We start from the raw sequence: 27,783 nt of genomic DNA on the forward strand, positions 1-27,783 counted from the left end.
CTACAGTGCTGTTTCTGCCTTGGAGACAGTGTCCTGGAGAACATGATACAGATAGAGACGACTCAGTGACTTATCTGACAGGCCAGGTAGCAAAGTGGTTGGAAGCCTGGGCTCAGGAGCCAGACAAAGCTGAGCTCTAGTCCTTGCTCTACGTTTTACTAGCTCTGTGACTCTGGGCAAGTGACCAAACTTCTTGGAGCTTTATTTTCCTCATGTGTAAACTGAATACTCACAGCGTTGTTGTGAGGATTAACTGCAGGCTTGCCATATTGTACGTGTTCAATAAACGACAGTAGCACTACCACTTACTTAATATTATGCAGCATTAGTAGTCCTGGTGCTGCTACTTTTACTGCGGCTATTGCTACCACTGTTACTATGATGATTACTTCTACTACTTCTTTATCTGGGAAATTTCTTAAATCACAATCCCAGTGAAAAATAAAAGCTCCATCCAAAAACGATGAAGGAATCCCTCTGGGGTTTGGGCAAATCTGCTTCTCAGGCTGGACCTCAGTTTTTCCATCTGTAGCCTGGGGCACAATAACCAGTTTCCTCCCTGGACTGAAGCAGGGTTCTTAAGGGAGAGGATATAAATCTCTGCCAAGAATGAGGCCCAGCCTCTAAATAATCCCTCCGCATGGTGCCCCCAAATCCCTTCCTTCCTGACTCCCTTCTGATCTCCTGTGGTTTCAGCTGACTGCAAAGAAAACTTCAACACTGTGCAACACATTGAAGAGGTGGCCTATAATGCATTGTCCTTTGTGTGGAATGTCAATGAGGAGGCCAAGGTCAGTGCTGGGGGCATGGCCGGGATGGGACTGGGCCACCTGGAAGTCCCCATCCTGGGAAAAGGGCTTGCCTGAACCTAGGATTGTGGTAGCTGCTCCAGTGAGGGCCTCAGTGGAGGAGGCAGGGTACAGAGAAGCACAGGATGTGAAGCCAGAGAGGCTGGGCCCGCACCCCAGCTCTGTGACCCTGGACCAGCGCCTTGGCTGGAAATGGGGTGTAACCATAGCACCACTGACAGGTTGGCATGAGGATCAGATGAGATAAATAAAAGGTAGAGCACAGCCTGGCACATAAGTGGTAGTTGTGTTTAACCCAGTCCACCCTTTTACCAGATAGGAAAACTAAGCCTTGTGCAAGGCCGCACAGCAAGCCAGATTCCCTGACTTGCAAGCCCATGCAGAGTGTTGCAGGAGAGGTGCTTTGGAGTCTGGTAGATGAGGGCTGAAATCCGTTACCTCTCTTCTTGAGCCCATAGGAAGGGATGAATAATCTGCCTCCTAGGGTTATGGTGAAAATTCCATGAGCTCACGCATGGCAGAGACGGGCACTGTGCCAGGCCCGTTGGAGAGGCCTGAGAAATGGAGCCTCTGGTGATTTTTTTCTTTTCTGTACCAGTGATTAAACCATTTAGTGCTTGAGACCAGTCTTGAACTCTCCTGTGCTTCAGGGTCCCTCTGTGTCTTGGTTTTCTGTTTGGACAAGTGGCTTCATGGAAAGGGCATGAGTCTGAGAGTTGGGAGCTGGGTGACCTTGGGCCTGTACCTTCACCTGCCTGGGCCAGGCTTACCCCATCAGACCAAGGCTGGGACTGCCTCTTGGCAAGGGCATTTCTGGCCTGGACAAGCTGGGGAGCTAATCCCTGTCCATGCCTTGCCTCATGGGGCCGTCCAGGCTGCCTGTAGAAATGGAGGTAAAGGCGCTCTGAAAACAACAGAGAGAGACACAAAGGCGAGGGATTATTATTATTCAAATGGACACCAGGAGTTGGAGGAGGAGCTGGGGCTTCCAGTTCAGGGAGGAGGGAAAAGAGTTTCGTGGGAAGGGAGAGGTGGGTTTCGGTGGGGATTTTCTCACAGCCTCTTAAGCCCCCAGGCCCGGGTCTTTCTCAGGTGTGAGCTGGGCGGGGGCTGCATTAGGGCTGAGCTGGCTGAGGGGGAGGTATGTCTGGCATGCACCTGGAAGCCTGGCCCCCAAAGCCAGGGAAGGAAGAGGGTCTGCTCAGGTACCACACCCCACCCCTACCTGTTCAGGTCAGGGTCATTTCCAAGGGAAATGTCCCAGCAAACAAGGGCTAGCCCAGAGTTGGGTCTGGCCCTGGTGCCCCATAGAGGAGTCAGCAGGTAGGCAGCCACTCAGTGAGCTGGCCAAAGGCTGCTGTCAGTCAGACATAGGCTTCAGATTGGGCTCCAGCTGTCCTGCTCAGCAACAGTTACAGAGTATCCAAAGCCACTCACTCTGTGCTCAGTTACCCTCACAGCCACAGGGGGTGGGTTTCATTGTCTCCATTTTGCAGAGAAGGAAACTGAGGCTCTGTGAGGTTAAAGGACTTGTCCAAAGCCACATGGCTTGACTAGCAGAGCCCAGCTTCCCGCCCCAGGTCTGGGTGGCCCCCCGTCCAGGCTCATTCTGCTCTGCCACCCTGCCCGACTCCCTGTGGACATTAGCAAGTCACATCCCTGCTGAGAGCTGCCGTTTCCTTGGCTGTAAAATGGGAGTGACTCGTTCAGCGACAGCTAGAGCTGGTGGTTGGGGAGCAAAGGTGCAATGTCTTACCCTCTGTGTCCTGGGGCCAGCAGGAAAATGATCTTCTGAAGCCGGGGGGAAGGGAATTTGGCCCTTCTCTACCTCCTTGCTCTGAGTTACAGAAAAACAAGCTCCTAAAGGACCCTTAAGCTCCCTCCTGGGGCCTTGATCATTTGGGCTGCCATTGGGAATCTAGTGGGAACTGCATTGTCCACTGGTCAAGACCTGGGCTCAAACTCTGGCTCTCTTACCCGCTCCCTGCATTGCCTTGGGACAGCTGCCATGCCTCTCTGAGCATCAGTTTCCCCATCTGTAAAAGAGAGGTGGTGGTGATGCTTGCCTTCCAGGGCGTTGGGAGGTAAAGAGTGCCCACCAGACACACAGTTGCTGTTACACAGGGTGGTATGGAACACCAGGGCTGGTGACCTGGGGCGGCTGTTTATCTAGCTCCCCCATCTGTCCCCAGGTGTTCATCGGCATCAACTGCCTCAGTACAGATTTCTCCTCGCAGAAGGGGGTGAAGGGTGTCCCCCTGAACCTGCAGATTGACACCTATGACTGTGGCTCAGGCACTGAGCGCCTGGTACACCGCGCTGTCTGCCAGATCAAGATCTTTTGTGACAAGGTGCTTGGGTGTGGACCTCCTGCTGGGCTCTGGGAGGGAGGGGGGTCAGCCCCCACCCGTGCAACCTCCCCAGCATTCTGGGAGTGTCTGTCTCTCTGTTTCTTGCTCTCTGAATGTCTCTCTGTCTTTGTGTGCTTGTCATTTGTCTGTTGTGGTCTCTGTATATTTTCCTCTGCCTCTGCATTTCTGTCTTTCAGCTCTCTCTTTCTGAAGATCTCTTTCTTAATCTCCATAAATAGCTCTCTATGTTTTTCTCTCTGTGTCTGTCTTTTTCATGTTTTTCTTTCTTCTTATCTCTCTCTGGCTCCATTTCTCTTTTCTGTTTCTCTCTCTCATGGCTACACTGACCTCAGACAGGGCTGGGCTGAGCTGCACTGAGTGCTGGCAACTCCCCATTTCCTGGTCTCACTCTGGGAAGAAAGCAGCATCGGAAGGCTGGCCCAAGACCCTTGGTGACCCCTTTCCCCTTCTGCCCTGCAGGGAGCAGAAAGGAAGATGCGGGATGACGAGCGGAAGCAGTTTCGGAGGAAGGTCAAGTGCCCCGACTCCAGCACCAGTGGTCAGTGGGGCTGGGTCAGGGACTGGGCTGGGCTGGGCTGGGGTGGAAGGGATAGGAGCCTAGAGGGCAGAGGTCGGGGGCATGAGTGGAGGGACCTCAAGGCACAGTGTCTTCTTTTCCCCATCAGGCGTCAAGGGCTCCCTGCTATCCGGCTTTAGGGGCAATGAGACCACCTACCTGCGGCCTGAGACAGACCTGGAGACCCCACCGGTGCTGTTCATCCCCAATGTGCACTTCTCCGGCCTGCAGCGCCCTGGAGGGGTGAGGATCTGGGGCAGAGAGGGGGTCTTGGCCCTTAGGAGGTGCTGTCTTAGCGCAGACCAGTGGGGAAGCAACCTGCCACTCAGCTGGTACAGGCCAATTTAGATGTTGATAGGTCCTGATATTTTTTATATCAAAATGAAAATTCTATGAGACTAAAAACATGTATATGTGGTCATATAACTTTAGTGACCTTTTCTACTGAAGAGAAGAATGTTAATGAAGAAATGGACTTCATACCCCTTGAAATCTTCATGCTTAGAGCACACACAGAGGAGGTTCCTAATAACTGAGCCCCAGGATAGACTGTAGCCACATCAAAGCTGGGCTGATAATAGTGGTCACACCGCTCACTCTACACCAGGTGCTGCTCTGACTGCTTTCCGTGCATTACCTATGCATTATCTCCTTTAACTCACTGCGTCCTATGAAGTTGATCGTATAATTCTCCCTGGAGTTGTGAGGTGGAAATTGAAGCATCGAGACCAAAATTACACAGTACGTGGCAAAACCAGGATTGGGACCCAGGCAACCTGGCTTCAGAAGCAGTGCCCGTTACCACCAGTTACACCACCTCTCAAGACGGGGAGCCAGCAAACACCTTGACCATGCCAGCTGTGCTGGCATAGCCCTTTGCTGCATTGCCCCATCTCCCCTAACCACCGTCCTTTGAAGTAGAGACTATGATCTCCATTTTCCAGACATCACACAACAAGTCAGTGGCAGAATCAAGATCCCAGAGCCTGTCTGCTAGTTTGCTTCCATGTTAAATAATTGACTATTTCCTCCCATTGAGCTCCCCACCATTTAGTGGGAATGTTTGCAGAAATGGCCCTTGGTGTACAGATGTGTTCAGTACATTGACTTCAACAGTAAGATAGATTATGGAGCTAAAAGAGCAGCCAGTACTGATTGTGGCCTTGGCACACAGTTAAAGCCCTCTGTGTCTGCCACACCCCCTTCACTGCCCTGGCGTAGTTCTGTGGTCCCCATAACACAGGAGGCTGCATTAACCCACTCTCTCTCCCCAGCCAGAGGCCTCAAGTAGGGAGATGACCACTTGGGATTAAGGCACCCCCTTGGCCAGGTTGACAGCTCTTCTGTGAGAGGAAGAAGTGGGGGACCAGTCTTTGTACCTGTGAGCCCGAGAGAGAGGACCAGGGGAGTGGAAAGAGCAGAAAGCCCAAGTCTGGATCCCAGTTCTGCCTTCTGTGGTGTGATGCCCCGGGAGGCTCTGCCCTCCTGGGGCCTGGGCATCTTACCTCGTAGGACTTACGATGGCTGTACCAGATAGCACAGTGCCCCACACACATGAGGGTTCAAAAAGAATGCCCCTTCCCCTCCTTTTGCCTCAGCTCCAATTACCTAGTTATCACCTGTAGGAGGGTCTGCAGTCCCAGCCCTTCTGGTTATCCTGGGGCTCAGATGGGACTCGTTGATTCTGCCACCATTTCCTTAGCACCTCATATGTTCACTGAGTCCCTGACTCATCCAACTTGGGTTTGGTGCTTCCTTTCAACTCAAAATCTCAGTGCACTTAAGAAGGCTTATCTGAGCAGAGTGAGCTGAAAAAGCATTAAAGCTGCATCTCCCACCTTCCCCCCACAAAGATTCTTCATCTCAGAAGGCCTCCAACAGCTGAGGGTTCCTTGCATCTTCCTGCGTGTGATGGAAAATGTCTATTCTCTTCATTGCAGGCGGTGCTCTCAGCAGGACACGGCAGCTCCAACAGGTACGGGGAGAAGCAGCCAAGGGCCTCACCTCCCTGCTGGTCCCCCTTTTACTGCTCATATGCTCCTAGCCTGCCCTTCCCTTTGCTGCCCCCCAAGCCAGAGGCCGGGCCCAGAGGAAGCAGCCAGGAGACTCTATCCCCAACCCCCAAGCCAGATTCATGTTCCTTTCCCACTGAAACTGCCTGAGTTTTTATGGGTTTGTTTAATGTAAGAAGTTGGCGAATCTCTGGCGAGACATCTGCTTGTAAACTAGGAAAGAAAAAGCCTCTGAGATGGTGGAGCAGATTCGAGAGTAAGGAGGGGACGCTGTGCCTGAGGACTTAGGGGAATCCACCCCCACATGCCCTCCCCCAAGCACACACCCACCAGACCCCAAGAGGCCAAGGGAGGGGCTGGGCCCCTGGGCCCTTCAGCTCAGGAAGGGCCTCCACACCCCTCACCTCTTTCAGCCTCAGCTAGAGATCTACCAGAGGAGGAAAATGGCCTCGTGAAGATGAGGCAGGTATGAGAGGTGGCATGGAAATAGAATCTTAGTAAAGGGGAAAGCATTTATGAAGATCATTTGTTGTTGGTATCAGGCTCTTCCTTATAAACAAGAAATACTTTTCATAAGGTGCTTTCACACTGCATTATGTCACTTATCACCTCACAACAGCCCCAGTGAGTTAGGCAAGCAGGAGTTACTGCTCTGCCTTGTAGAAGAGGAACATGATGCCCAGAGAAGTGAAGTGGCCTGCCCAAGGTCACACAGCTATTGTGACGCAGAGGCAGGCCTGAACCTGTCTGCCTTGCTCCACAACTCACGGCCCTTCCTCTCCCACTCACGCCTAACTTGATTCTTTCAAAAAAGAATAATGTTGATGATGAACCAATAGGCTGTATTTATTGAAGCCCTACTGCGTGTCACACACTGTTCTAAAAGCAGCGTGCAGTATCTCCTTCAGCCTCACAACTTAACAAAGTATCATTATTATTACCATTATGACCCCGCTGCACATGGGGATACTGAGAAGCTGTCACCCAACTAGTGAGGAGCAGGGCTGAGAGTTGAACCCGTGTAGCCCAACTCCAGACCCTGCTACTTTAACCTCTGTCCCACTGCTTTGTTCCCACCCTCATGGGGTCTTCCTCACGTCTGGGGCCCCTGCAGACTCTGGAATCCCCACCCCTCACCCCGGGTTCCTCATCAGCCTCTCCCTGCCATCCCCACAGGCTGCCTCTGAAGCGCACCTGCTCGCCCTTCACGGAGGAGTTTGAGCCTCTGCCCTCCAAACAGGCCAAGGAAGACGATCTGCAGAGAGGTAGCCTCACTCTCGCCCCGTTTGTTCTCCGAGCCTTCCCCAGCCCCCAGCTCCCCGTGAGGCCTTCCGCAAAGCCTCAGACTGACCCTGGTCTGGGCAGCCCAGGCAAACCCACCCCAGCAGGGAGGGGCTGCTTTCCTCCCTGGAGCTGGGGCTGGGCCAGGGCTTGACGGTGGTGTAGGGGGGTCAGGAGGGCATCCAGGGTGCTTGGAGACACAGCCATGGAGTTGGTGGGCTTCTGCGTCCTCTCACCTTGTCGGACGTGGGTGTCCTGGGGCAGCTGGTAAGGCAGCAGCCTCGTGATGTTGGGCACGTCCTTCTCACTTTTGCTCATAGGGAATACCTGGCTTTCTGCCTTTGACACTGTAAATCTGTAACTTCCTGGGATAGGGGGACTGTAGGTGACCATCAAGAGGAAACCAACTAGCTACTGAGATCAAAAGCTTCTAGCAACCTTGAACTGAGCCTTGCACCCTACTTGGTGTTTCCAAAAGTCACGTCCATACTGCCCACAACAACCTTATGAAATAGGGGGTGGAACCGCCTCCATTTTCCATCTGGATAAAATGAGGCTCAGTGATGTTAAAAGAACTTCTTCAGGGTCACATAGCAGGCAGCTGGCAGAGCAGGGATTCAAACCCACCAAAATCAGCAGAGTCTGTGTAAGTGTGTGGGACCTGCAGAACCAGGTGAGAAGTTTCCCACCTGGGCACAGACCTCAGCAAGGATTTGCTCTTTTTATAAAAATCAGTCTTATGTTACAAATAATGTTTTTTAAGTTTCTTCTACCCTCGTAGAAGATATTCCCTTGTACCACTAAAAGCCACCCATTTGCTTCTCAGTTTTGTTGTATGTGCGGCGGGAGACTGAGGAGGTGTTTGACGCCCTCATGTTGAAGACCCCAGACCTGAAGGGGCTGAGGAATGCGGTAAGAGACCTCGTGGATTCCGCCCTGCCCTGACCGGACCCCACTCTGCACTCCCGTCTTTCCTGACTCTTCACCATGAAGTTCTGATTTCCCACGGGAAGACCCTGGGAAGGAATATGCTGGAACGTTGGCTTTCTGGTAGCCCACCTGTCCCACCCCATCTGAGGGCACCTGTGGGGCCCAGCTGCTGGGGGTGTGCCTCTGAGATGTTATCTCCCAGCCAGAACCCTGGCTCCACCCTGGGAGTCGCACACACCATAAATCCTCCTTAATCTGATAGCTGCTGTCTGACAGGCCAGAGCTTTTTGTTGGCTTTGCAAACCTGTTTCTGTTTTAATGGGAATGAAACCCAAAAAGGCCAGGCCCCAGAGATACTCTTTTTTCTTTCCCAGAAGGCCTCATTCCTCCAGCTTGTGGTTGGCTGGTGCGGGGGCTGCTGGCCCAGGCAGCTAAAGGTGGTGTCTGGGCCAGGAGACCTTCCCCAACCCCCGAAACTGCCAGAGAGCAGGTAAAACTGCCCTGAACAAAACCCACAACTGCTTTGTGGTTCAGCTAAAAACGAAACAAACACAGCCTCCACTAGGGCCACCACTCAGAAAAGCCAGGTGGTTCCAAGATGTCAGCTTGGGGAAGGGAAAATGAACCAAATAATAACAGCTCCCTTTTATTGAAGACTCACTATGTGCCAGGCACCTTGTCAGGCATGCTGCATTTGCTTCCTCACCGTGTTCTCTTAACAACCCTGAAAAGTGGATGCTATCATGATCTCCTCACTTCCATAAGGAAACAGCCTCCTGGGGGTCAGGTGACCTGCCAGGGTTACTAGAAGTGACAGAGCTGGGATTCTAGCCCAGGCTCTCTCCACTCTGCTATGTTATCCTGTTCTCTCCACATAGCATCAGCTCTGCTTGGCTCACAAAAGGCCATTAATGTCACTAGAATATAGACTCAGAATCTTTGAGCTGGACAGTACCTTAAAGGGTCAGCTCCCCATCTGCTGCTCAAGCTTGCTCCCCAGTAGCCCTTCCAAGTGGGTGCCCACTCTTGACTTGTATACTTCAAGGATGGCGAGCTCGTTGCCTTGTGGGGCAGCCATACAAGGTAGTTGTCTTTGTATGGCGTATAGTTAGAAAGTTCTTAAATTCTTGCTTAGACTGACTTCAGATCTTCCTGGTAGCTTCCAGCCACATCCCCATTAAGTTCAGTAGTCTAAGAACTTTTCTTGCCTAGAGAGATCTCTGTCAAGGCAGAGACCAGCTAAGGAGCTGAACTGGCTCCTCTTCCTGAAAGAAGTAGATAGGATGACCTCTACCTGCAGCCTGTGGCCTGAGGTTCGCTGTGGCTTCAAGGCAGCTAGTAACACTAACCAGCAGAGTTTGACCAAACCTGGATGGTGCTGCGCCAGGACTTTGATGTAATCGTCTTAATTCCTGTGCAGAACCACCTGTTTGTACATCCCATTATGACACCCATTTTACAAATGAGGAAACTGAGGCTCAGAGAAGTAAGGTGACTTGTTCAGAGTTCTGCAACCCCAGGTGGTAGAGCTGAGGCCAGACTGGTTCTGTCTGCACCAGAGAAAACCTCAGGAGGCCTGGGGAGAAATGGGATGACTGGCTGTGTGAGCTCAGATAGGTCGCTCACAGGCCTCTGAGCTGCAGTTTCCTCACCTGTAGACTAAGTTCCAACGTTCTGGGATGTGATGGGGGCAGAAAGCCTGGATTCTAGGCCAGGCCTTGGGTGCATTCTTTATCTTATTCAAGCTCAGCATCCTCGCCCATCAAATGGGGTTAGTAATTCCTGCTAGATTGGGTAAATGTTTGGGTTATCCTCCACTCACAAGAGGGCAAGAGCATTCCTGCTATTCCACTTCTAAAATAATAACAACGACCATTTATTGAGTATTGACATTTATTTAGTACATGCCAGGAACTGTCCTAAGTGTTTTATATGGACCAATTCATTTAATTCTTCCAGCAACCTATGAGCTAGGCACTATTTCCATCTCCCCGAGTGGTTTGCCCAGCTGGTCAGCCAGCTGGTGAGTGGGGAGCCTTCGGCACTGGAATAATCCAAATGTCTGACTATAGGCAAGGGTTGAGGAAAATGCCCTTTGGGATATTTTACAACCACTAAACATGCTGTTTGTCAAGAGTTCATTGTGATGTGGGGAGGCTTATAATATACAACGGTAGGTAAAACTATCTAGGGGGGATACGTAAATATCCATGTACCAAAAGATAGGAAGGAATACCCCTAAATATTATTAGTATTTATCCCTGAGAAGCAGAATTGTGGATGATTGTAATCTTCTTCATTGTATTTTTCTACAGTATGGATAAATACTACTTTTAGAATCAGGAAATTAAAAGTCATGGTATCAAAAGACTGGTATAAATCCAGTTTTAGCAGCAGACAATGAATCCACTGCCATTCTTTTCCAGATCTCTGAGAAGTATGGGTTCCCGGAAGAGAACATTTACAAAGTCTATAAGAAATGCAAGCGGGGGTAAGTGCCCAGTACAGCTCTCCCTCCCCACTCCCCACCCTGCCACTTTCCCTCTAAAATATTGGCTCAGGGAGCTCCCAGCAGTTTTTCCCTGCTGGGCAAAGCTGTGTTTGTACCCGGCTTTGTGGAGAGGTAGAGGCGATGTGAAATTGGGGTGGAGAGTGCCCAGTCAGGCCACAGTCACCTGCAGACAGTGATCACTGTTGGAAAGGAAAGGAGAGGGAGACAGATGGAAGGGTCTTCATATACCATCTACCCAGGTGGAGAGGGAAGCACAGGGCCACATGTCAGAAGACCCAGGTTCTAATCCCAAGGGCACTGGATAACCAAGTCATTTGATTGTAATGGTACTGATGATAGTGACAGTCATTTTCTTGACCACCTATTATGTGCCAGGTACTGGGCTAAGTTTATCTTGTTTAACCCTCACAGCCACACCATGAGGTAGATACATTATCCATTTTACAGACAGGGAAACTGAGGCTCAGAGGTGCTAAGCAATGTTCAGAGGGGAGGAGCAGTGGAATAAAGGCACAGAGGCAGAAGGGCACAACAAAGTTGCTACTGGCTGAATCAGTGGTTCCAAGAAGGAAATGGCTGGCGATGACTCTGGAAGGGGAGTTGGAGCCCAGACAGGGATGCTCCACAGACCTCCACCTTTGGGTCTGGATGAGGCAGGAGGGAGTAAAGCTTTATCTTCCAGGGGGCCAGGCAGTGCCTGCCACCTGCCATGGGTGCCAGGGGATTAGTGCTAAGGACCGCGGTGCCTCTGCTGTCGGCCCAGGGTTGGGGCGGGTTGGGCAGAGGGCCACGTGCTGACCACCCTACCAGGCGTCCACCCTTGGTCAGAGCCAGTGAGCTGGGCCTCTGCAGCCCTTGCTGTCTAGGTCACTTCACCAGCCCAGCGTGGGGGCCCCTGGGCAGTAAGGAATTGTCACTGCCATTCGCTGCCTAGAAGACCTAAGACCGGGGTCCTGGGAAACAGCCTCAGGCCCCCTGCCCACAGCTCGGGCCTGATCCTCCAGCTCCTCTTACGAGCTGTTCCTGGAAGGTGCTCTGACTTTGCCCTGTGGCTGTTGTCTGTGGGCTCTCCTTTCAGAAGACTGCAAAGTGAGGCATGTTTTGTACTGGGGCTGAGGCCCCCCCATCCAGGCCCAGGGTCCGCCTCCTTCCTCAAAGGCTAGCCTCCCTCCTCCTCTCCCTCCCCTTTGGCTCCCATAGAAGGGTGGGGGAAGGTGTGCAGCCCCGTAGCCCCTGGGAAAGGATACGTTTGGTTTTGGTTGTATGAGTGTCTCGAGTTCTTTGTGTGTTTTTTTTCTTCCAAGTTTCGGTTTCAAACTGGGGCTCACATGCTCTCTAGAGTGGAATCCACCTCATAGCAGAGAGCAGGCTCTGCTTTGCCCAGACAAGCCTAGCCCCACTTCCCCTTCAGTGCCAGTGCCCACACCCCCTGGCTGCCACCCCACCTGTCACCGCCGGCTTCTCTTACAGATCCCACCACAGGCTGTGTTGAGGGGCTGGGAAATGCCTTTGTGTATGATCTAGGGGTCCGGGGTGTGCATACAAGGATGCCCCACCCCTCAGCCCCACGGCCTGAGTGGCAAGTCTTTCCCTTAAGCTCCAGCCAGCTATTTCAACCATAATTATAATAACTTCCATTTGTGGAGCACTTTGTACATGCCAAGCACTGGGTTAAATAACTCCTGAGCATCATTTCACTGACCCTTTGAATTTGGTATGATTATCTCTATTTCTACAGATGAGGAAAACTGAGGTTCAAAGTAGTCCCAGGGTCGCAGAGTTAGTAACCTGCAAAAGGAACGCTGGCCTGTCTAAAGCCCATACACACACCCACTATTTTATCTTGCCTCCTGCTTGTTCCTCTAACCACTAAGCAGTGTACAAATAAAGGCTGTGGCCAGGCTGGCCAATTTATTCGCCCAGCCCCATAGCCCAGGGCATCACCAGCGGCCTTTCAGAAGCACTCACACCCCTTACACCACCAACCATGAAAACCTCAGGCCTCGGATCGTCTGAGATGCCTAAGTGGGAAGAGTCCCCAAAGAGCCTCTTGGGACTGGAGAGGCCAGGCTCATTTGCTATCTCCCTCAGAGACGGTCTCTCTTCATCTGAGGAACAGGAAATTGTAATCGCTGGCCTAGTTTATTTTCACAGAACCCTCCAGAAAGTCCTCTGGACAAAGGTAGATACAATCAGCTTTACAAGCACTGCTGAGTGCTTGAAAGATTAACAAATACATTGTTTTTGCTGGCAGCTGGCCAGGGGTTCCATGCGAACCGGGATAGGAGACAGCCAGAAGCTGGCAAGTGACAAGAGGCCCGCATTCTGGGATATCAGTTCCTGACAAGCCCCTGCCTCTAGGGCCCAGCTGTCATTGACCTCTGAGAGGAAGGGGTCCGTGGGCCTGTCTGAGATCCCTTGTATGCGGGTGCGCACTCTGGGCCGGCTGAGAGGCCCTGCTTGGGAGTGGGAGGGAGGCGGCCTTCAAGTTCGTGCATGTAGGGCATTTACACAGTGCCCGGCACCTAGAAGCACTGTAAATGCCACAGTATGAGACAGACAAAAAACCCAATGGTCACAAAGCGCCCAGCCCTGGTCCCCTCTGGTCTGTTCCGAGCCTGCAGCCCCCAGACAAAGATCTCTCTGTGAAATGAACTGCTAACAGGACCCAGGAGAGTGGAATCTGGTCATTAAACGCTGGCAATCAGCACCCCGGCCTTGGAGCCTGAGCCCAGACCTCCTTCCAGGAAGCAGCAGCTGCTTGATGATGCTGCAGGGACAGCTGGACGTAGGCCATAGGCTTCGGCTCACCGCTGTCTCTGTTGTCCCTCCTGATGTGAGGGATTCAGGGGCACAAGGCCACCACCCTCCCCCCAACCCCGGGGTCCCCAGAAAAGCAGCCTCCTGCTTCCTGCCAGTAGTAGTAGTCTGGGATTCTCACACCCCGACTCCTGCCCCACTTAAATAATCTTGCCTCATCTGAACTCTCCTTCAGCCCTGGATTTGCCGTGTGCTAATTCCTAACTTGTATTTATAGGGTTTTTGTTTTTGTTGTTGTTTTCTTTAAAAAATGATGCAGTGGAAAGAGATAAAAGTCTGGATTCCGATTCCAGCTCTGCTGACCCTTAACTGTGACCTGAGGCAAATGACTTTGCTTCTTCAAACCTCAGCTTCCCCATCTACAAACTGGGCAGTACAGTTATAAGGATTCACTCTCCCCGGACCTCCTAGATTCTAAACACCTGGAGGGCAGGACCTCCGATCTCTGTGTGGCCCTTGTTTGTGTTTGGAGCGAGGCCCTGCACGTGGAAAGGCCTCAGCAGATGCTGGTGAGGTGGAGGGAGGGAGACATCCACCACCATCCCAAAGGGAAAGCTGCTGTGCTCAAGTCGGGTCCCCCCCAGTGGGTCCTTCACGAGAGAGGCAGCTCCTATTGGGGTACCCTTGGCTACAGCATGGCTTTGACCCCCAGCAGAGGGCCACAGTCACAGAGGCTCTGTCCCTCTCAGGTTGGCCCAGGTCCTTGCCTGAAGGCGGTTGAGGGGTGGGCTGGGGTGGAGAGAAGGTCAGGCCCCTCAAGTCCATGGTGCCATCCTTGAGATTTCAGCTCCCTGGGGTGAAACTGAGGGGGGCTTGTGTGGCTCCTGCCTCTGGCTCAGGCAGTCACACCTGAGTGACATATCACAGCCTCTTGTTGAACCCAAACCTCACTGGTCCACCCACCATTCCTCCCACACTTGAACTCATGCTTTGTGTCTGAGTGCTCAGTCTGGCCTGGTGACCGGGGAGCACAGCATCTTCCCCATATCTACGTGTTTGTTGCTTAAAGGCATCCATGTGCGTACCTCCATCTGGGAGGTAGGTGGGTGTGGTCGCCAGCAGGCTTGGGTTTGGTTTGAGCTCAGCCACTGGGGAATTGTGTCCTCCCCTGTAAAGTGGGGCAGTGAATGCCCACCTTGCAGGTTGTTACGAGGGTCTGAGAGAAAATCTGAGCGGTGCCTCAAGAGCTAGGGGCGCCTAATTGGTAGTGAACATTACCGTCACCCTTTACTCAGGCCGTGTAAACAAAGGGCCTGTCACATTCTAACCATGTCTCTTCTCTTCCAGAATCTTGGTCAACATGGACAACAACATCATCCAGCATTACAGCAACCACGTCGCCTTCCTGCTGGACGTAGGGGAGCTGGACGGCAAGGTTCAGATCATCCTCCAGGAGCTGTAGAGCCTGAGCACTAACTCCCTCAGCCCTCTTGAAGTAGGCACCAGCCAGGAGCCAGCTGGGAAGGGGCCCCACGCCACACACAACCTCTCCTCATGCCTCAGTGCTGTTACTTGAATGCCTTCCCTGAAGGAAGAGGCCCTCGAGTCACAAACTCTGACATCAAGGCCAGGAAGGGGCCTGGGAGGTGTCCTGATCTGAACCCCCATTATGCTTGAATCTACTCTCTGAACTTCCTGCCAGAGCCTACCCATCCAGAGACAGTCCCATCTTGGTTAACATGCCCAACAGACCATTTCCGCCTCAAGTGACCCTTCTTTGCAGCTGATCTCCTGCAGGCAGCCAGTCCAGGAGGGGGAAGTGGACCTGTGTCCCCAGGTGGACTTGACTCTTCATCCCATTCTTGATGCTTCCATCCACTTCAGACCAAGGATTTCTCACCCTTTGGTCAGTTAGTTAACTTGAAAACTCTTGATTTTCAGTGCAAATGACTTTTAAAAGACACTGTCATGGAGACACTCTCCTCACAGACTTCCCCAGTGCAGGATGGGAATCAGAGCGATCGACGGGAACAAAGTGGCCTCTGTGTGAAAAGACCACCACGCCTGCTCACTGTTATATACATTTCTTATTTACAATTTTCATTTATGTTATATATATATAAGTATATATTGTATATATATATGCAACATTTTATATTTTTCATGGATACATTTTTATCATTTCAAAAAATGTGTATTTCACATTTCTTGGACATTTTTTAGCTGTTATTCAGTTATACATTTTGTATACTCATATGTTATTTAGTAATAAATTCTACTTATGGATTGCTTCAAATGCTACACTTGTTCCTCTTGTGAAAGTCTTCCAGAAAGAGAAGGTGAAAGTAAGGCTTCTCTTCTCTGTCCTGTGAGCGGTTTGCCTAGGACTTGAAGGATGGTGGGCAGTGCTAGACCTGGTGAAGCAGAGGGCCCCCCCCCGGAAGGCAGCGAGTCCTGACGCCCGGCGTGGTCCTGGTGGCCTGTCCTGTGTGGCCCACAGGCTGAATGTCATGACCTCGGAATCAGCGATTGTGGAGATGAAGAAGTCCCCGGATGCCCTAACGAGGCCTCATGGTGGGGGGCAGTGCGCAGAGCCTGGGGCGGGGGTGGTATCACCTGAGCTCAAGTGCCAGTCCTGTCCCATTGCTCTCCACCGGCTCACTCCTCCTGGAGCTGGCTCCCAGCAGCTCATGGGAGCCATCGTGCCCAGTTCTCCCCAACTCTGCAACCAGTGACGTCATGTCGCTATGTCAGAGGGAGTGTTTACACCACAGGAATTGACAAATGCTACAAATCAGTGGTTATTTCCCCTAGAGGACAAGTGACAAGTCAGAGCATCCTTCTGTCTGTCCTCCTCCGGCTTACCGGCACGCCACCGTCTCTAGTCCTCCGCTGCTTTGGCTATAAAATGAGGGGTGTGGCCTACCTGAGTCATGGGGTAGCGCTCATCTTTAGAGCCCTGGGGTTCACTGGTGGGTCTCAAGGGCCCCCATGATGTGGGGGAAAGGCAGGCAGGTGAGCAGCCCTTGGACATCTTCCCCAGACTTCAGTTATGGCAGTTCTGCTTTCCTTCATTTTCTTACTAAGATTTCTCATAAACTTTTGTCTGAACTAAACTTTCAAAAATAGTTTGAAAACCATGGATGTCTCCAAGGGCCTTCCAGTGACAACCAGTCTAGAGTCCTAATTCCCAAGCCCTGGGGCCAGGACTTGGGTCAGGCAAGGGGAGCCCTAAGCCTCAGGTGCAAAAATTAGGAGGAGCCAAGAACCCAGTCACCCTAATGCAACTTTTGTTTGTTTGTTTTGTTTTTTAATTAAGGCCAAAAAACAAAACAAAAACCATGAAATACCAGACCTTTGAAGCCAGGATCAGTATTACTGGTGTTTGGCCTCAGGCTTCAACTTGGCGTGGCTGGCACGGCTGCAGGGACCCGTGGAGCCCCCGGAGTTGCCCTGCCCACTCCGGGCCTTGCCGCCGTGACATCATCCTGAACGTCAGAGCAGGTGGCTGCGTGTGAGGGTGAAATGGCGCTGGGTGTGCATAGCGGCAGCGCCGTGAGGCACGCCGGGCTGCCAGCAGCTGCTCGTTTCCTTCCAGAGCCCCTGGAAGCAGGAAGACGGTGTTGTTCAACTTCCACTGCCCTGGGATCACCTAGGCAGCTTTTATTCCTGCTGCCCAGACTGTAACCTAGAGCAATTAAATCAGAATTTCTGGAGTTGGGGCCCAGGCCACAGTACTTTTAAAGCCCCCCAGGTGACTGCAGTGCGCACTCAAGGCCAAGAACCACTGCTCCAAAGAGGCCGTCCTTACACAAGCCTTGATGTCTTTGTAACCCGCCAGTGTCTGCCTGGACAAACACGCACAGGGAGCTATCGGTGTCAGTGCAGAGCTCAGGATGGGGGCCAGCAGCCTCCAGCAAAGCCACTGGGCCCACTGCTCTCCCCTCCATGCAAAGAGAAGAGGTTGCCAGTGCCCAGGAAGCCCATCGGACATCAGACAGAGCCCTGCGAGGCTTGAGGAAATTCTGCCCTGCCCTCAGAGAAGGTCAGGGATAAAGGGCAGCTCCTGAGCCCAACAGTAGCCACTCCAGGATTGTCTTCCAAAGAGTGAAAAGGTGCAAGGAGTGAAAGTAAGTCCTTTCCAAACAGGGGTCACTTTAGACAGGCAGATGGTGGCTGGTGGACACGCCATCCTCTGCCTGCAGTTGGCTTTGCATGGTAGACAGACAGTGAGTAGTGAGGGGAGAAAGCGATGGATGAGGAGCGTAGGAGTGAGGGAATGAACGAATAATGAGATAATGAGGAGAAGGACGGGAAGGAGGGAGGGCGGGAAGGAAGCATAAACAGGTGGACAGGCAGATGGATGAACGGGGAGGGCCAGATGAACAGTTCGACAATTCCGTGTATTTACTAGACCCATGCTGCGCTAAGTGTGGTCCGTGGACCAGCAGTGTTGGCACCTCGGAGCTTGTCAGAAATTCACCTAAAACTAATACAACGTTATGTCAATTCTATGTCAATTATATCTCAACTTAAAAAAAAAGCAAAAGATATGTAGACTCTCAGACCCCACCCAGACCTAGAGAATCTTTTAGTGAAGTCTCCAAGTGATTTGCATGCACAATAAAATTTGGAAAACACTTTATTAAACTATCAGTGTATCCTAACCCTGACTAGACACTTTGTAATCATACCAAGAACTTTAGTAAAGATACCAATGCCCAGACCCAACCTCAGTCAGAGCTGTGAGCATCAGGCCTGGGCAGTCTGTGTCTGTAACAGCTCCTGAAGTGACTCTACTTACAGTTGGGGCTTGAGAACCACTGGGCTGGACAGAGCTGTGAGCTGCCGATGACATCTTCAGAGAGGGTAGATACAATCAAGACAGACCCTCTGAGCAGAGGACCTCAGCTCCAGCTGTGTCTTCTATGGCACTTGGATTCCAACTGGCCGAGAGCAGCCCTGTCACTCTCTTTCCAGGGTCTCCTCTTCCCTGACCCCATTTGAGCAGCTTCTAGAAAGAAGCTCTCACCTCTGTGCTCAGCCCCGCCGCTGGAGGAGAGTCCTGTCTTGTTCTCCATGCGTTCCCACCAGCCCTGCCCACAGGGACTCCAGGCCTGGCTGCTTCCAGCCCAGTGGTCTGCTAAGAACCCCTAGGGTCAGAGGGACCTCAAAACCAAGAACTTGAGGTCTGGCCCCATTGTCAAGAGTCCAAAGTCAAAGAAAGGTACAGCTTCAAGTGTCAGCCTTGAAGGAGTCTTCTAGACCTTCCAGCACCCAAGTGGACAACTGATGGCCATCAGAAGAATTTCCTTTAGCCTGAACAAAAAAATTTCAGTTTAACTATGGTTGCCAAGATCTCCAGTCCAGAGGTTTCACATTTTGAGATTTCCCAGACGCTGCTGAAAACTTTGCAGATGTGGCAGCCGGGAGCTGGCCCTGTGCTAGACGCCCCTTTAGGTGGGCAGCGGCCTCAGTTCCCGGACCCCCTCCTGCCTCTCGTGTTTTGTCCCCTGCCTTGCCCTTCCAGCCCGGGAAGTGCTTGACCTTGAGCCTCCAAATTCTGATCCAACTCTTCACCTCAGGGAGAAGCTGAGGACCCAAGCTGAGTGGACGGCAGCACCAGGTGTCACCTGTAATCCAGACCTTGGACGCACTTGGCACCGGGCTCCAGGCCACCTCCCAGTCAGTCGTCCCAAAGCGGTGGGGCACTTGCGGGAATCTGAGGTTCACAAAAAGGCCAGCTTTTGTGAGAAGTGAGAACTCAGTTTAATTGGACACGTTATTCCATCCTTCTCTCTCCCTCTTCCCCCTCTGCCCCCACCAAAGGCCAATCAGTGACCAGCTCTGGACTAACCTTCCGGGAGGAAAGTCACAGGAGAGACCAAGGGGGAGTGAGGCCCGAGGACGCAGGACTGTCAACAGCTGGGAAAGAGGGATGTGTGGTTAACTCCAGTTCCTCTGGTTCTTTGAGAATCTTTACCTCTTGCTGAGAGGGAATGACTTGGCAGGACAGAAAAGATCCATTAACAATCATGTCAAACTTGAGCAGAAGGTGAGAGGGGACGGAGACCGGGCCAGGGAAGGGGACAGGCCGGGTGAAAGTACGAACCTGCAGGTGCTCTTGAGGACCGCTGTGTCCAGGGCTCTGGCTCCACCAGGGTCCTGCCTGCATCTGCCCCCGGAACACAGAGCCAATGAACAGATGTGGTGGCCTCTCCAGAAGTGGGGTAATATGCTCCTGTGACCATGGTGACTGGCTGCTGCTCTTCTTGAGATGAGAGACAAAAGCCGAGCTGGGGGCAGGGGCCAGGCCAACCCTTCGTGTCCCTGTCACAAGTGCCTCTGGGCCTTCCTGGCTCCTGGAACTCCAGGAGGAGTCTGGAAGTCAAGGCCAGAAGTATGGGAGTGTGCTGGGGCCACAGCCCTGTGCTGTCTGTCCTGCGGTGCTCTCTGGGCCCCTGAGCCCTGGCCCAGCAGAAGGCTTCTAGACAGGGCATCTGCCATGGCTGCCTTCTCCTGGAGTCTGGGCTTTGGGAACCCCTGAGGTCTGGGGACAGGCACGCAGAAGCAGCCCCGACTGGTGCATGGAAGTAACAGAGGGGCTCGGCCCACTTTTCATTCTGCTCAGGAAACTACTGGAGTCGGTGGGGTGGGGTCCAATCTCCAGGGGGCAGTTCACGACAAGGACAAATGCAGCAGCCCAGTTGTAACACCAGGCTTGGTGGCAGAGCTTGCCCCAAGTCATCAGCCGACACACAGGAAATGCGTAGTCTCTGACTGAAACTTCTGGGGCACCCAGGTGGGCAGCTGGGGGCCAGGCTCCCCTTGAGCTCGCGTGAGGTGACTACAACACTGGGATCCATTTGTTGTCCTCATTGTAGAGAAAGGACAGCTTTCCAGGGAATTCCGGCTTGTACGTGGCTGTAGGGAGAGAGAGATGGCACTGAGAGGAAAAAGGCCAGTTCTCAAGGCCCTGGTGTTCTGTGTCAGAGCCAGCAGGCCTGTGGGGCCCTGTCTGCACCCACTGCGTCTTCCATGCGGGGAGACAGAGAGGAAGAGACTGGCCCAGGGGTCCTGGGGGCCCACCGCTCAAGCTCACCTGTACAAGGGGGTGGAGCTAGATGTCTTGAAAGAGCTGCTCTGGGGGAGCCCTGGTTTATTTCATGACGGACAAAGCATAAGGGGGAGAGAGCCCGGCCTCTCCCCTGCCACTCGCCCACTGCGGGTCTGTGTGCTCCTCGCTCTCTGGGCCTTCCCCCTCTGTAAGGTGACCTGGCCAGACTAGGGCCACGACCTAAACATTTTGAAGAATATGAACTTTTTTGACAAAAGCTATGGCTCCTTTCCCCGGAAAATAACGTCTGCGTGCTCCAAGCCTGCAGACAATTTCAGGGTCACAGACCCCCTGGAGCCCATCTCTGAGCCTCTTGAACAGTCACAGTCCTCGTTATAAGTCCCTGGCCTAGAGCATCTCTAAGAGCCCTTTCACCTTAAAAAAAAAAATGCAACAAAACTTTCATATTCTGATAGTCTAAGCTGAGAAGTCTTCTAGATCTACTCTAACCCCCGTAAACTGTTTGGCAAACAGCCTATAAATCAGGGGCATCTGATGGTCCAGGAATGACAAACAATTCCAGATTTGGTTTTTACAATCATTTAAAACAATCCTCTGACCTGGGCCAGGCAGGCCTGGCTGGGACGGCGCCGCTGTCCACCGGCTGGTGTTGGACACAAAGGACGCACTCTTGACGAAATGCTTGGGGGGCCCCACATAGTCCACGATCTCATACTGACCAGGGCCCGGAAGAGGCGGCTTCGGGGGCAAAGGCAAAGGCTGGGCAGAGAAGTTCAGGACAGGGTTTCTCCTTCAGAAAAGACAAAATGGGAAGATATCAGTGTAGTGGGGAAACAGCAGTTTTTAGACATTGCCAAGACCTGCCCAGAACCCAGCCATCTGCAAGGACTGGACATGGCTCCAGAAGACCTGTTTCCTCTTCCAGCACCACTGCTAGTGAGCCGGGGGGCCCCTGGACCTCAGTCTCCTCCCCAGCACAATGGCAGTCATAATAGTACTACCTCGTAGGCTTGTTGTCAGGGTTAAAGGAGATAATACACCTAAAACACAGAAGCCAGGACAGGGCCCAGCACAAAGAGGGAGCTTAGTACTCGCTGTTGTAGACAATGTCGGTGAGCTAATCAGGAATGCCAGGCGGCATTTATGCCATGTGCCAACTCTGATCAATTGGTAGTGCCTGGCTGGAGCTCCATGTAAAGAACTGAGGCCTCACTTGGGCTCTGCAGGGAGAGCATTGGTGATCTGCTTGTGATGTCTGCTGTGGCCAGGAAATGGGAAGAGGCATCCCAAATTCCAAGGATTTGCCATCCCAAAACTAGTAGATCTCTGGAGGCCACTCAAGCATTGACGTTCCAGAAACTTATTAAATATCCTTCTGGCAAAGCAGGGTGCAGGAGTGGAAAAATACTGGATTGGATGGAAATCAACAGACCTCTGAATAACGGTCACCGCTTCGACAGCAACTGTTTTCAGGTCTGTCTCCCCCTCCTTCAGGGAAGGGAGTCTTTCATGCCTGGTATTAAGAGAATAAATGAAAGGGAAATGGAACCTGTACTGCAGCTGCGGCTCTGTCACTAGTTCACTCAGGGGCTCAGTCTCCCCATCTGTAAGATGAGGGGGTGGACATGATGACCTCTGAGATCCCTTCAGCTGAGACGTCCCATCAGGCCTTGATTCAATCCACTGGGTTGCCAGGAGCCCTGGGGTTGTTGCGGGGATCACCTGCTCTCCTGCCATACTCTAGAAGGGCTGCCTGCTTCCGCTTCACACCTGAAGCTCCTTCCAAGGTCTCTCACCAAACAAGAAGATAAACCCCTCAGCGCACTGAATGGCCACAAGAGACTCACCCCAACTTGAAGCCGACCCATCTCAACAGAGGAGGGGACTGGGACTCGTGGCCGCTGGAACTCTGCTGCCCTTTGGCCAACACCTTCTGAAGTAGAGGTTCTTAAACCAGGAGAGCTAGAGGGGACCTAGAAATGTCTTATCTAATCTCCTTATTTTGCTAAAGAAGGTAGTGCCCCGAGAGAGAAAGTAAGTCCCCCAGTGCCGCAGAGCGGGTCAGTGGCAGTGCCGGCACCAGGACTCCAGCCTCGGTGCCCAGCTGCGTGGGGAGGGCATCACGGCAGAGGGGAAATGTGGAGTTTTAGAACCACACAGACCTGAGTCTGAATGCCACTCGGCCAAGTCCCTCGACCTCTCTGTTCCTGCAGCAAGGAGCAGTAACATTCACTCCTTGTGAGGGAGTTGATGACCCGGCTAAAGGTATGCAAGACGCCTAGCAGGGCCCCAGCAGCACACGGTAAGTGCTCAGTAAAAGTAGTCGTTGCTATTACTACGATCCTTGCAGCACTGCTACCTGCTGCCTGGTCTCAGAGGAGCAATGGTGCCTCAGTAAAGGGAGACTAGGGGGCACCTCACCAGAGTTACCTTGAGGCAGGGTGGACACCCCCACTGCCAGGGGAGGGCACTATCGTGAATCTGCTTGAGGTTCACATCTTGGGATGGAGGAACGGCTGGCTTGGATGCTCATATTTGGAATAGAGGTGCCCACAGGAAAAGGAGGGGAAGCTGCCTCCTTTCTTCCCCTCCAGGCAGCATGAAGAACCCATTATAGTGTGAGATCCACCACTCTCCCCTTGTAAATAAAGCTGGCTTCTCCTTGGTCTGGCTTGTGTCACCCGTTCAAAGCATCCATCAACAGAAGTTTGATGAGTGTGTGACTGGCATCATTGAGAGACAGGCTTGACTCCTGGAAGTTAGAGCTGGAATAAGCCAACCCGTGTACGAGGTCGCCCCATGGGACTGGAGCTTTGGAGAGTGTCAGCCACATGCCGGGCACTCTGGGGAGTCCCGACTGTTCTGTGCTGAGACAGAGCCTGGTGCTCCCGAGCCCTCGACAGTCGCCTGCTAGTGACAACTTTAAACAGCACAGGCCTCGCCCTCAGGCAGACCTGAGTTTGACTCTCCGCCTCCCCACTCACTCACTAGCGGTGTCTCCTCAGACAAGTCTCGCAGCCTCCCTAAGCCTTATTTTCTTCTTCTTTAAAACGGTGGATAATAATACCTGCTGCCCAGGGGCGTTATAATGACTAATGAGTGCTTTAAGCGTATCAAAAGTTTTTAAAAACGTGAAATGTTAGAATAGAAGTGAGAGAGACTAATTCTGACGGGGAGAATCCAGAAATCGACCCTAGAAGAGGTAACATTTGCCCTGAAAGGTAAGCAGGAATTCTTCAGGTAGAAAAGGTGGAGAAGGGGGCATTTCCCTGGAGGAAACAGCAGGGGCACAAGCTGGGGGGAGGGGCAAGCTGCGGCTCCACATTGCAGGAATCGGGGCCCAGGAGCCAGAGGCTGAGCCTCCTGGGCTGCCTGCAACTCTCCGTCCACCCCCAATTTCTAGGTGGCTCTCTCGTGTTTCTGACCATCCCCCACCGTCACAGGCCCTGAGGAGGAGCTACAGAAAAGCTCCTACCATGGCCTCCCCATCCAGCCCAACCTCCGAGCCCCTGCTCCCAGAAACACCCAGCACGACACTGTCCAGCAACTCCATGCCTTTGTCATGCTGTTCCTCCCACCAGGAGCACCTACTTTCCCGGCAAACTCAGATTCACTCTCCACTTCCCCTTCCCTGCCTTCCCCTCTCTGCTCCATCGCCCTGGTGAGTCTACCGTCATCTGTAAACTCTGCGGTCCTGACCTGTGGGAGAGTTGCAAGAAGACACTAGACAATTTTTATGAGAGCTCTGAGCTCAGGGTAGCTGGCCCCTCGGTACTTTGTAGCCATTCTCCTTTGCACAAAACCCACTAGATTTTCTAGGCTGCTTCTTGCCTGGCTCTTTAAGGGAAAGGATAGTGTCTCCTCCATCTCTGAGGCCCTGGTCCCTATTCCTGAGACATTTGCCTAACTGCAGAGAAAAGCAGAGGGGTAGAAGCGAGTAAGGGAGCCCAGGCCTCTGAACTCCACCTGACAGTTTTCTCAGCATCTAGGGCTGGTCCTTCCATGTCACGGTGGGGCTGGGCCAGTCACAAAGGGCAGGCCGCATCAAACCCAGGGCAGCCACAGTGCATTGTGGCCGGGGCTTTTATGAGCCTCATCGTCCAGTTATAAAAGCCAACCTGGTCCTGCCCCGTGGAAAGAAAACATCTATCAAAAGCTCTGAGTTGAACACAACTGGATTAAGGGTGTTTGCTGCTTCCAATGTGAGCTGTTTGCAAATTGCCCGAGAATAATGAATGTCTCAAAGGACTCAGCAGGTCACCTGGGGAGGGCACCCAAGACCCTCGGGACACTCCCAGGCACAGATTCACTCTGCCTCGGGGATTCCCAGGGTTGGGAGGGGTAGAGGGGCAATTTTTTCTCGTCATTAAAGGGCAGCCGATTGCCTCTGGGGTGGAATGCAGTATCTGTTTAACAGGGTAGTGGGAGACAGATTACAGCCGCTTAGGAAGAAGCATCCCATATCTAATTGAAAATCCCAGGGGAACTTTAGGTGGGTCCAGCGTAATTACCCAAATTGGAGTGGGGCCAACAGGGCTTGCATTTTCAGCTCTGGCTGTGACAGGACAGCGTGCCTGTGCAAAACCAGTGGCTTGAAAACTCCAGGAAGCAGATCAAGGGTTAGAAGGATGTCAGTGGGTGGTTCACCTCCTTGCTGGCGTGAGTTGGAAGGCAGCACCTAGGAGGAACTATTTTGATCTCCGAAAGCCCTTACCCTCATGCACCCTGATCCACTGAGTCATTGCTGTGACGGATACTGAAAGCCTAAAGTGAAACCTTGGCTGATACTTCTCCTCTGAAGACCCCCCTGCAAGCTGATAAATCCTCTTAGCTTTTGAGTCAGCAACGCGGCCATAGCAAAGAGCTACTCTGTGACATGTCCTGGAGCCCAGAGTTGGCCAGGCCTGTGCCCCTCCGACCCCCAGCACAGCATCTGTCCTGCAGGGCCACTCCAGAAACATCAGGTGAGTGTTGAGGACTCGTTCACACATGTCGATAAAAATAAAGTCACACACATCGAAAGCTTACCATTTGCCAGACCTGATGAGTGATGTGGGTTATTCTATCCTTGCAAGCCCATTATAAAGTGGTCTTGCCCCAGTCTTCAGAGGATGGATTTGAATTCCCGGGGAGTTAAGTGACCCCCACTTCTGCTCCCAGGCTCCCAGGCTCCCAGGCTGGTGACTGGGGGAGGCGGAATTTCGGGCAGCATTACTTCCTGCGTGAGCTTATCCATGCACCACCCGGCCTCTGCAGCCCAGCCGACCCCAGCTCAGGAGGCCAGCAGAGGTCAGTAACATGGGACCAGCAACTCCATTGGGAATTAATGTCTCCCCTGGTTCTTCCTGCAGCCTGAAGAAAACAGAGCCAAAATAGCATTCTTGCAAACCGCAACCCTACCCGAGAGTGGGGAGCTAAGCACTTTCAACCAAGCCTGTGAAACCCGGGCTGGCTGTTCTTCCGAAAAAGAAACCCAGGGATGATTCTCAGGTTCTCCACCACTGCTCCAAGCAGCCCCAGAGATCTGAATATGATTAGACTTGATGTGGACAAAGTCTCAACGTATAGAGGGGGAGGAAACCACACAGAACTTCCCTGGGGCCTGAGGCCCCCAGGGAGGCCCCCAGGGACTCCTACCTCTCTCCAGGGTCACAGGAAAGGAAACAGAATTTGAATTTGAGAGACTGGGGTCTGGATGCTTCTACCATGTTCAGCTGTGTCTGATCCTTATATTACATCCCTTTCTTCATCATTCCACAGAAACAGAGGGACTAAAATATTTAGAATAACCAACAGCATGCTTCAGTTTAATCACCGTGTTTTTAAACGAAATTACAGAATTCCCAACTTCAGCCTTTCCATGTCAACTCAAAAATACAGATTTTGGGACTTCCTCTGTGGGTCCAGGCTGGCTCCATGTTCACTGCCCCTGTGTGCTCTCCTGCCTGGTGAGCAGAGCTGGGGTCACAGAGTGTCAGAAATGGAAAGACCTCCCCTCTTTCCACACATGGAGGAACAAAGGCCCAGAGAGGCGCTGAGAGCAGCCCCAGGCCACAAACCCAGTCAACACAAATGTCCTGCCATGGAGCCTGGGGTCCCATCAACTCACCAGGGTGAACCCAAGTTTAAGAGACACTGGATTGGCCAGGTCTCTTTACTGTGGGCCTTCTCAGAGCCTTTAATAAGCTCGTGTACACTGCGATGCTCCCAGGGACAGAGGGCTTGTATGCAGTGCTTCCTAGGTTTATTAACCAAGGATCTGCCTTTCACGAAGCATCACAGAGAGCCAGGACACCCCAGACACTCCCAGAAGTGCCTGCACTGCTGCATGGCCCCTGCCAAAAAGATAGCCCTGGAGGATGTGTGTGGCCACACATCCTTGGGGCCCACACAATCCAGCATGTTTGATCCAGCACTCTGTTGCAAGTTGCTCTGACTTGCTCTGGAATCGTGCTTGGGTGAGCCTGGCTAACAGTGTGTCTGGTGTTCTGTTTGCCTGAGCACCCCTCAGCCCTCAGCACAGATCCAGCATCCAGGGCCTGACAACTGACAGGTGCAAATGCCAGAAGATGAGAATAGTTCAAACCACTCGTCCAAACGTGAACAAAGGCCGAGTGACACTACTCTGGGGAAGGCATTTAAACACCAAGTGCTCCCCACTCCCCTGGCACCATTTCCTGGAAGAAGCTTCCAGATTTAGGGTAGGGGCTTGAGCCACCAAACTACAGAACGGCTGTATTCTGTATCCTCATGTATCCTCTCTAGGGTATAGAATAAGAGCAGCTGAAATAACAAGAGTAATGGCTATTTTCAAGCACTTTCTCATTTAATCCTCACAGAACCCCTGTGAGCTAAGGTTCTTATCTCCACGTAGTAACATGGAAACGGAAGCTCAGGGAGGGGAAGGCTCTGCAAGACACAGAGCTGTGATTCACACTCGGGTCTGCTGACTCCTCTCACCCACTCCACTTGCGGGCACTGCAGGGGAAAGGTGGTGTGCGGTCGTGCCTGAAGCCAGCCTGGAGGCACGAAGCCCCTGAACGTTTGGAGAGAGCTTGTTCCTGGAGACTTTTCCGCACTAGTCCCCAGCCCTGCAGCCTGTGAAGGGTCAACCTGCAGGACCCAAGAACCAAAGGGCAGAAGGGACTTAGCTGGTGGAGTTCATCTGAGGCCTAAATCCTGTCTCCAGATCCCAAGTTGAACTCAGCAGGCCCATGTCTTGCCCCTCTCCCTGGGCTGATGGTCAGAGTGGACCCAGTGATGCCAGCCTGCCTGGGCTGCCCAGCCTTCTGACCCACTGTGACTATGGGCCCAGCCACCTGCCTGACCTCTGGAGGGTCCTGGGTGGCTATACCCCTAGTCCCAGCCCTGCTGGCCGGCCCTCTCAACAGCCAACCCTGCCTGGAGAGGACAATACAGAGCTGAGGTCTTAGAAAGTGGCAGGACAACCGACCTTGATGGCACTTAGTTCTC

At 52.6% G+C, this 27,783-nt stretch overlaps 2 protein-coding genes across 5 annotated transcripts in view; one reads left to right on the plus strand and one right to left on the minus strand.

Moving 5' to 3' along the window:
- The window catches only part of GRHL3 (grainyhead like transcription factor 3), a 34,031-nt gene extending 18,503 nt beyond the window's left edge, over positions 1 to 15,528 (plus strand). For all 4 annotated transcript variants that reach the window (XM_006189519.3, XM_032495484.1, XM_032495482.1 and 1 more), the window contains 9 exons: positions 697 to 791; positions 3,002 to 3,160; positions 3,641 to 3,719; positions 3,847 to 3,980; positions 5,678 to 5,712; positions 6,926 to 7,014; positions 7,857 to 7,942; positions 10,387 to 10,451; positions 14,580 to 15,528. In XM_006189519.3, coding sequence (XP_006189581.1) covers positions 697 to 791; positions 3,002 to 3,160; positions 3,641 to 3,719; positions 3,847 to 3,980; positions 5,678 to 5,712; positions 6,926 to 7,014; positions 7,857 to 7,942; positions 10,387 to 10,451; positions 14,580 to 14,694 — 857 coding nt within the window. In that variant the 3' untranslated portion in view covers positions 14,695 to 15,528. The remainder of the gene's footprint in view (positions 1 to 696; positions 792 to 3,001; positions 3,161 to 3,640; positions 3,720 to 3,846; positions 3,981 to 5,677; positions 5,713 to 6,925; positions 7,015 to 7,856; positions 7,943 to 10,386; positions 10,452 to 14,579) is intronic.
- A 2,378-nt stretch (positions 15,529 to 17,906) lies between these two features.
- Positions 17,907 to 27,783, minus strand: part of STPG1 (sperm tail PG-rich repeat containing 1) — a 44,350-nt gene continuing 34,473 nt past the window's right edge. Inside the window, exons 10-11 of the mRNA XM_032495485.1 lie at positions 20,910 to 21,100; positions 17,907 to 20,156 (exon numbers count right to left, since the gene is read on the minus strand). Of these exons, the coding sequence (XP_032351376.1) occupies positions 20,080 to 20,156; positions 20,910 to 21,100 (268 nt within the window). The 3' untranslated portion in view covers positions 17,907 to 20,079. The remainder of the gene's footprint in view (positions 20,157 to 20,909; positions 21,101 to 27,783) is intronic.

Source organism: Camelus ferus, chromosome 13, assembly GCF_009834535.1.
Source record: "Camelus ferus isolate YT-003-E chromosome 13, BCGSAC_Cfer_1.0, whole genome shotgun sequence".
Lineage (NCBI taxonomy): Eukaryota > Metazoa > Chordata > Mammalia > Artiodactyla > Camelidae > Camelus > Camelus ferus.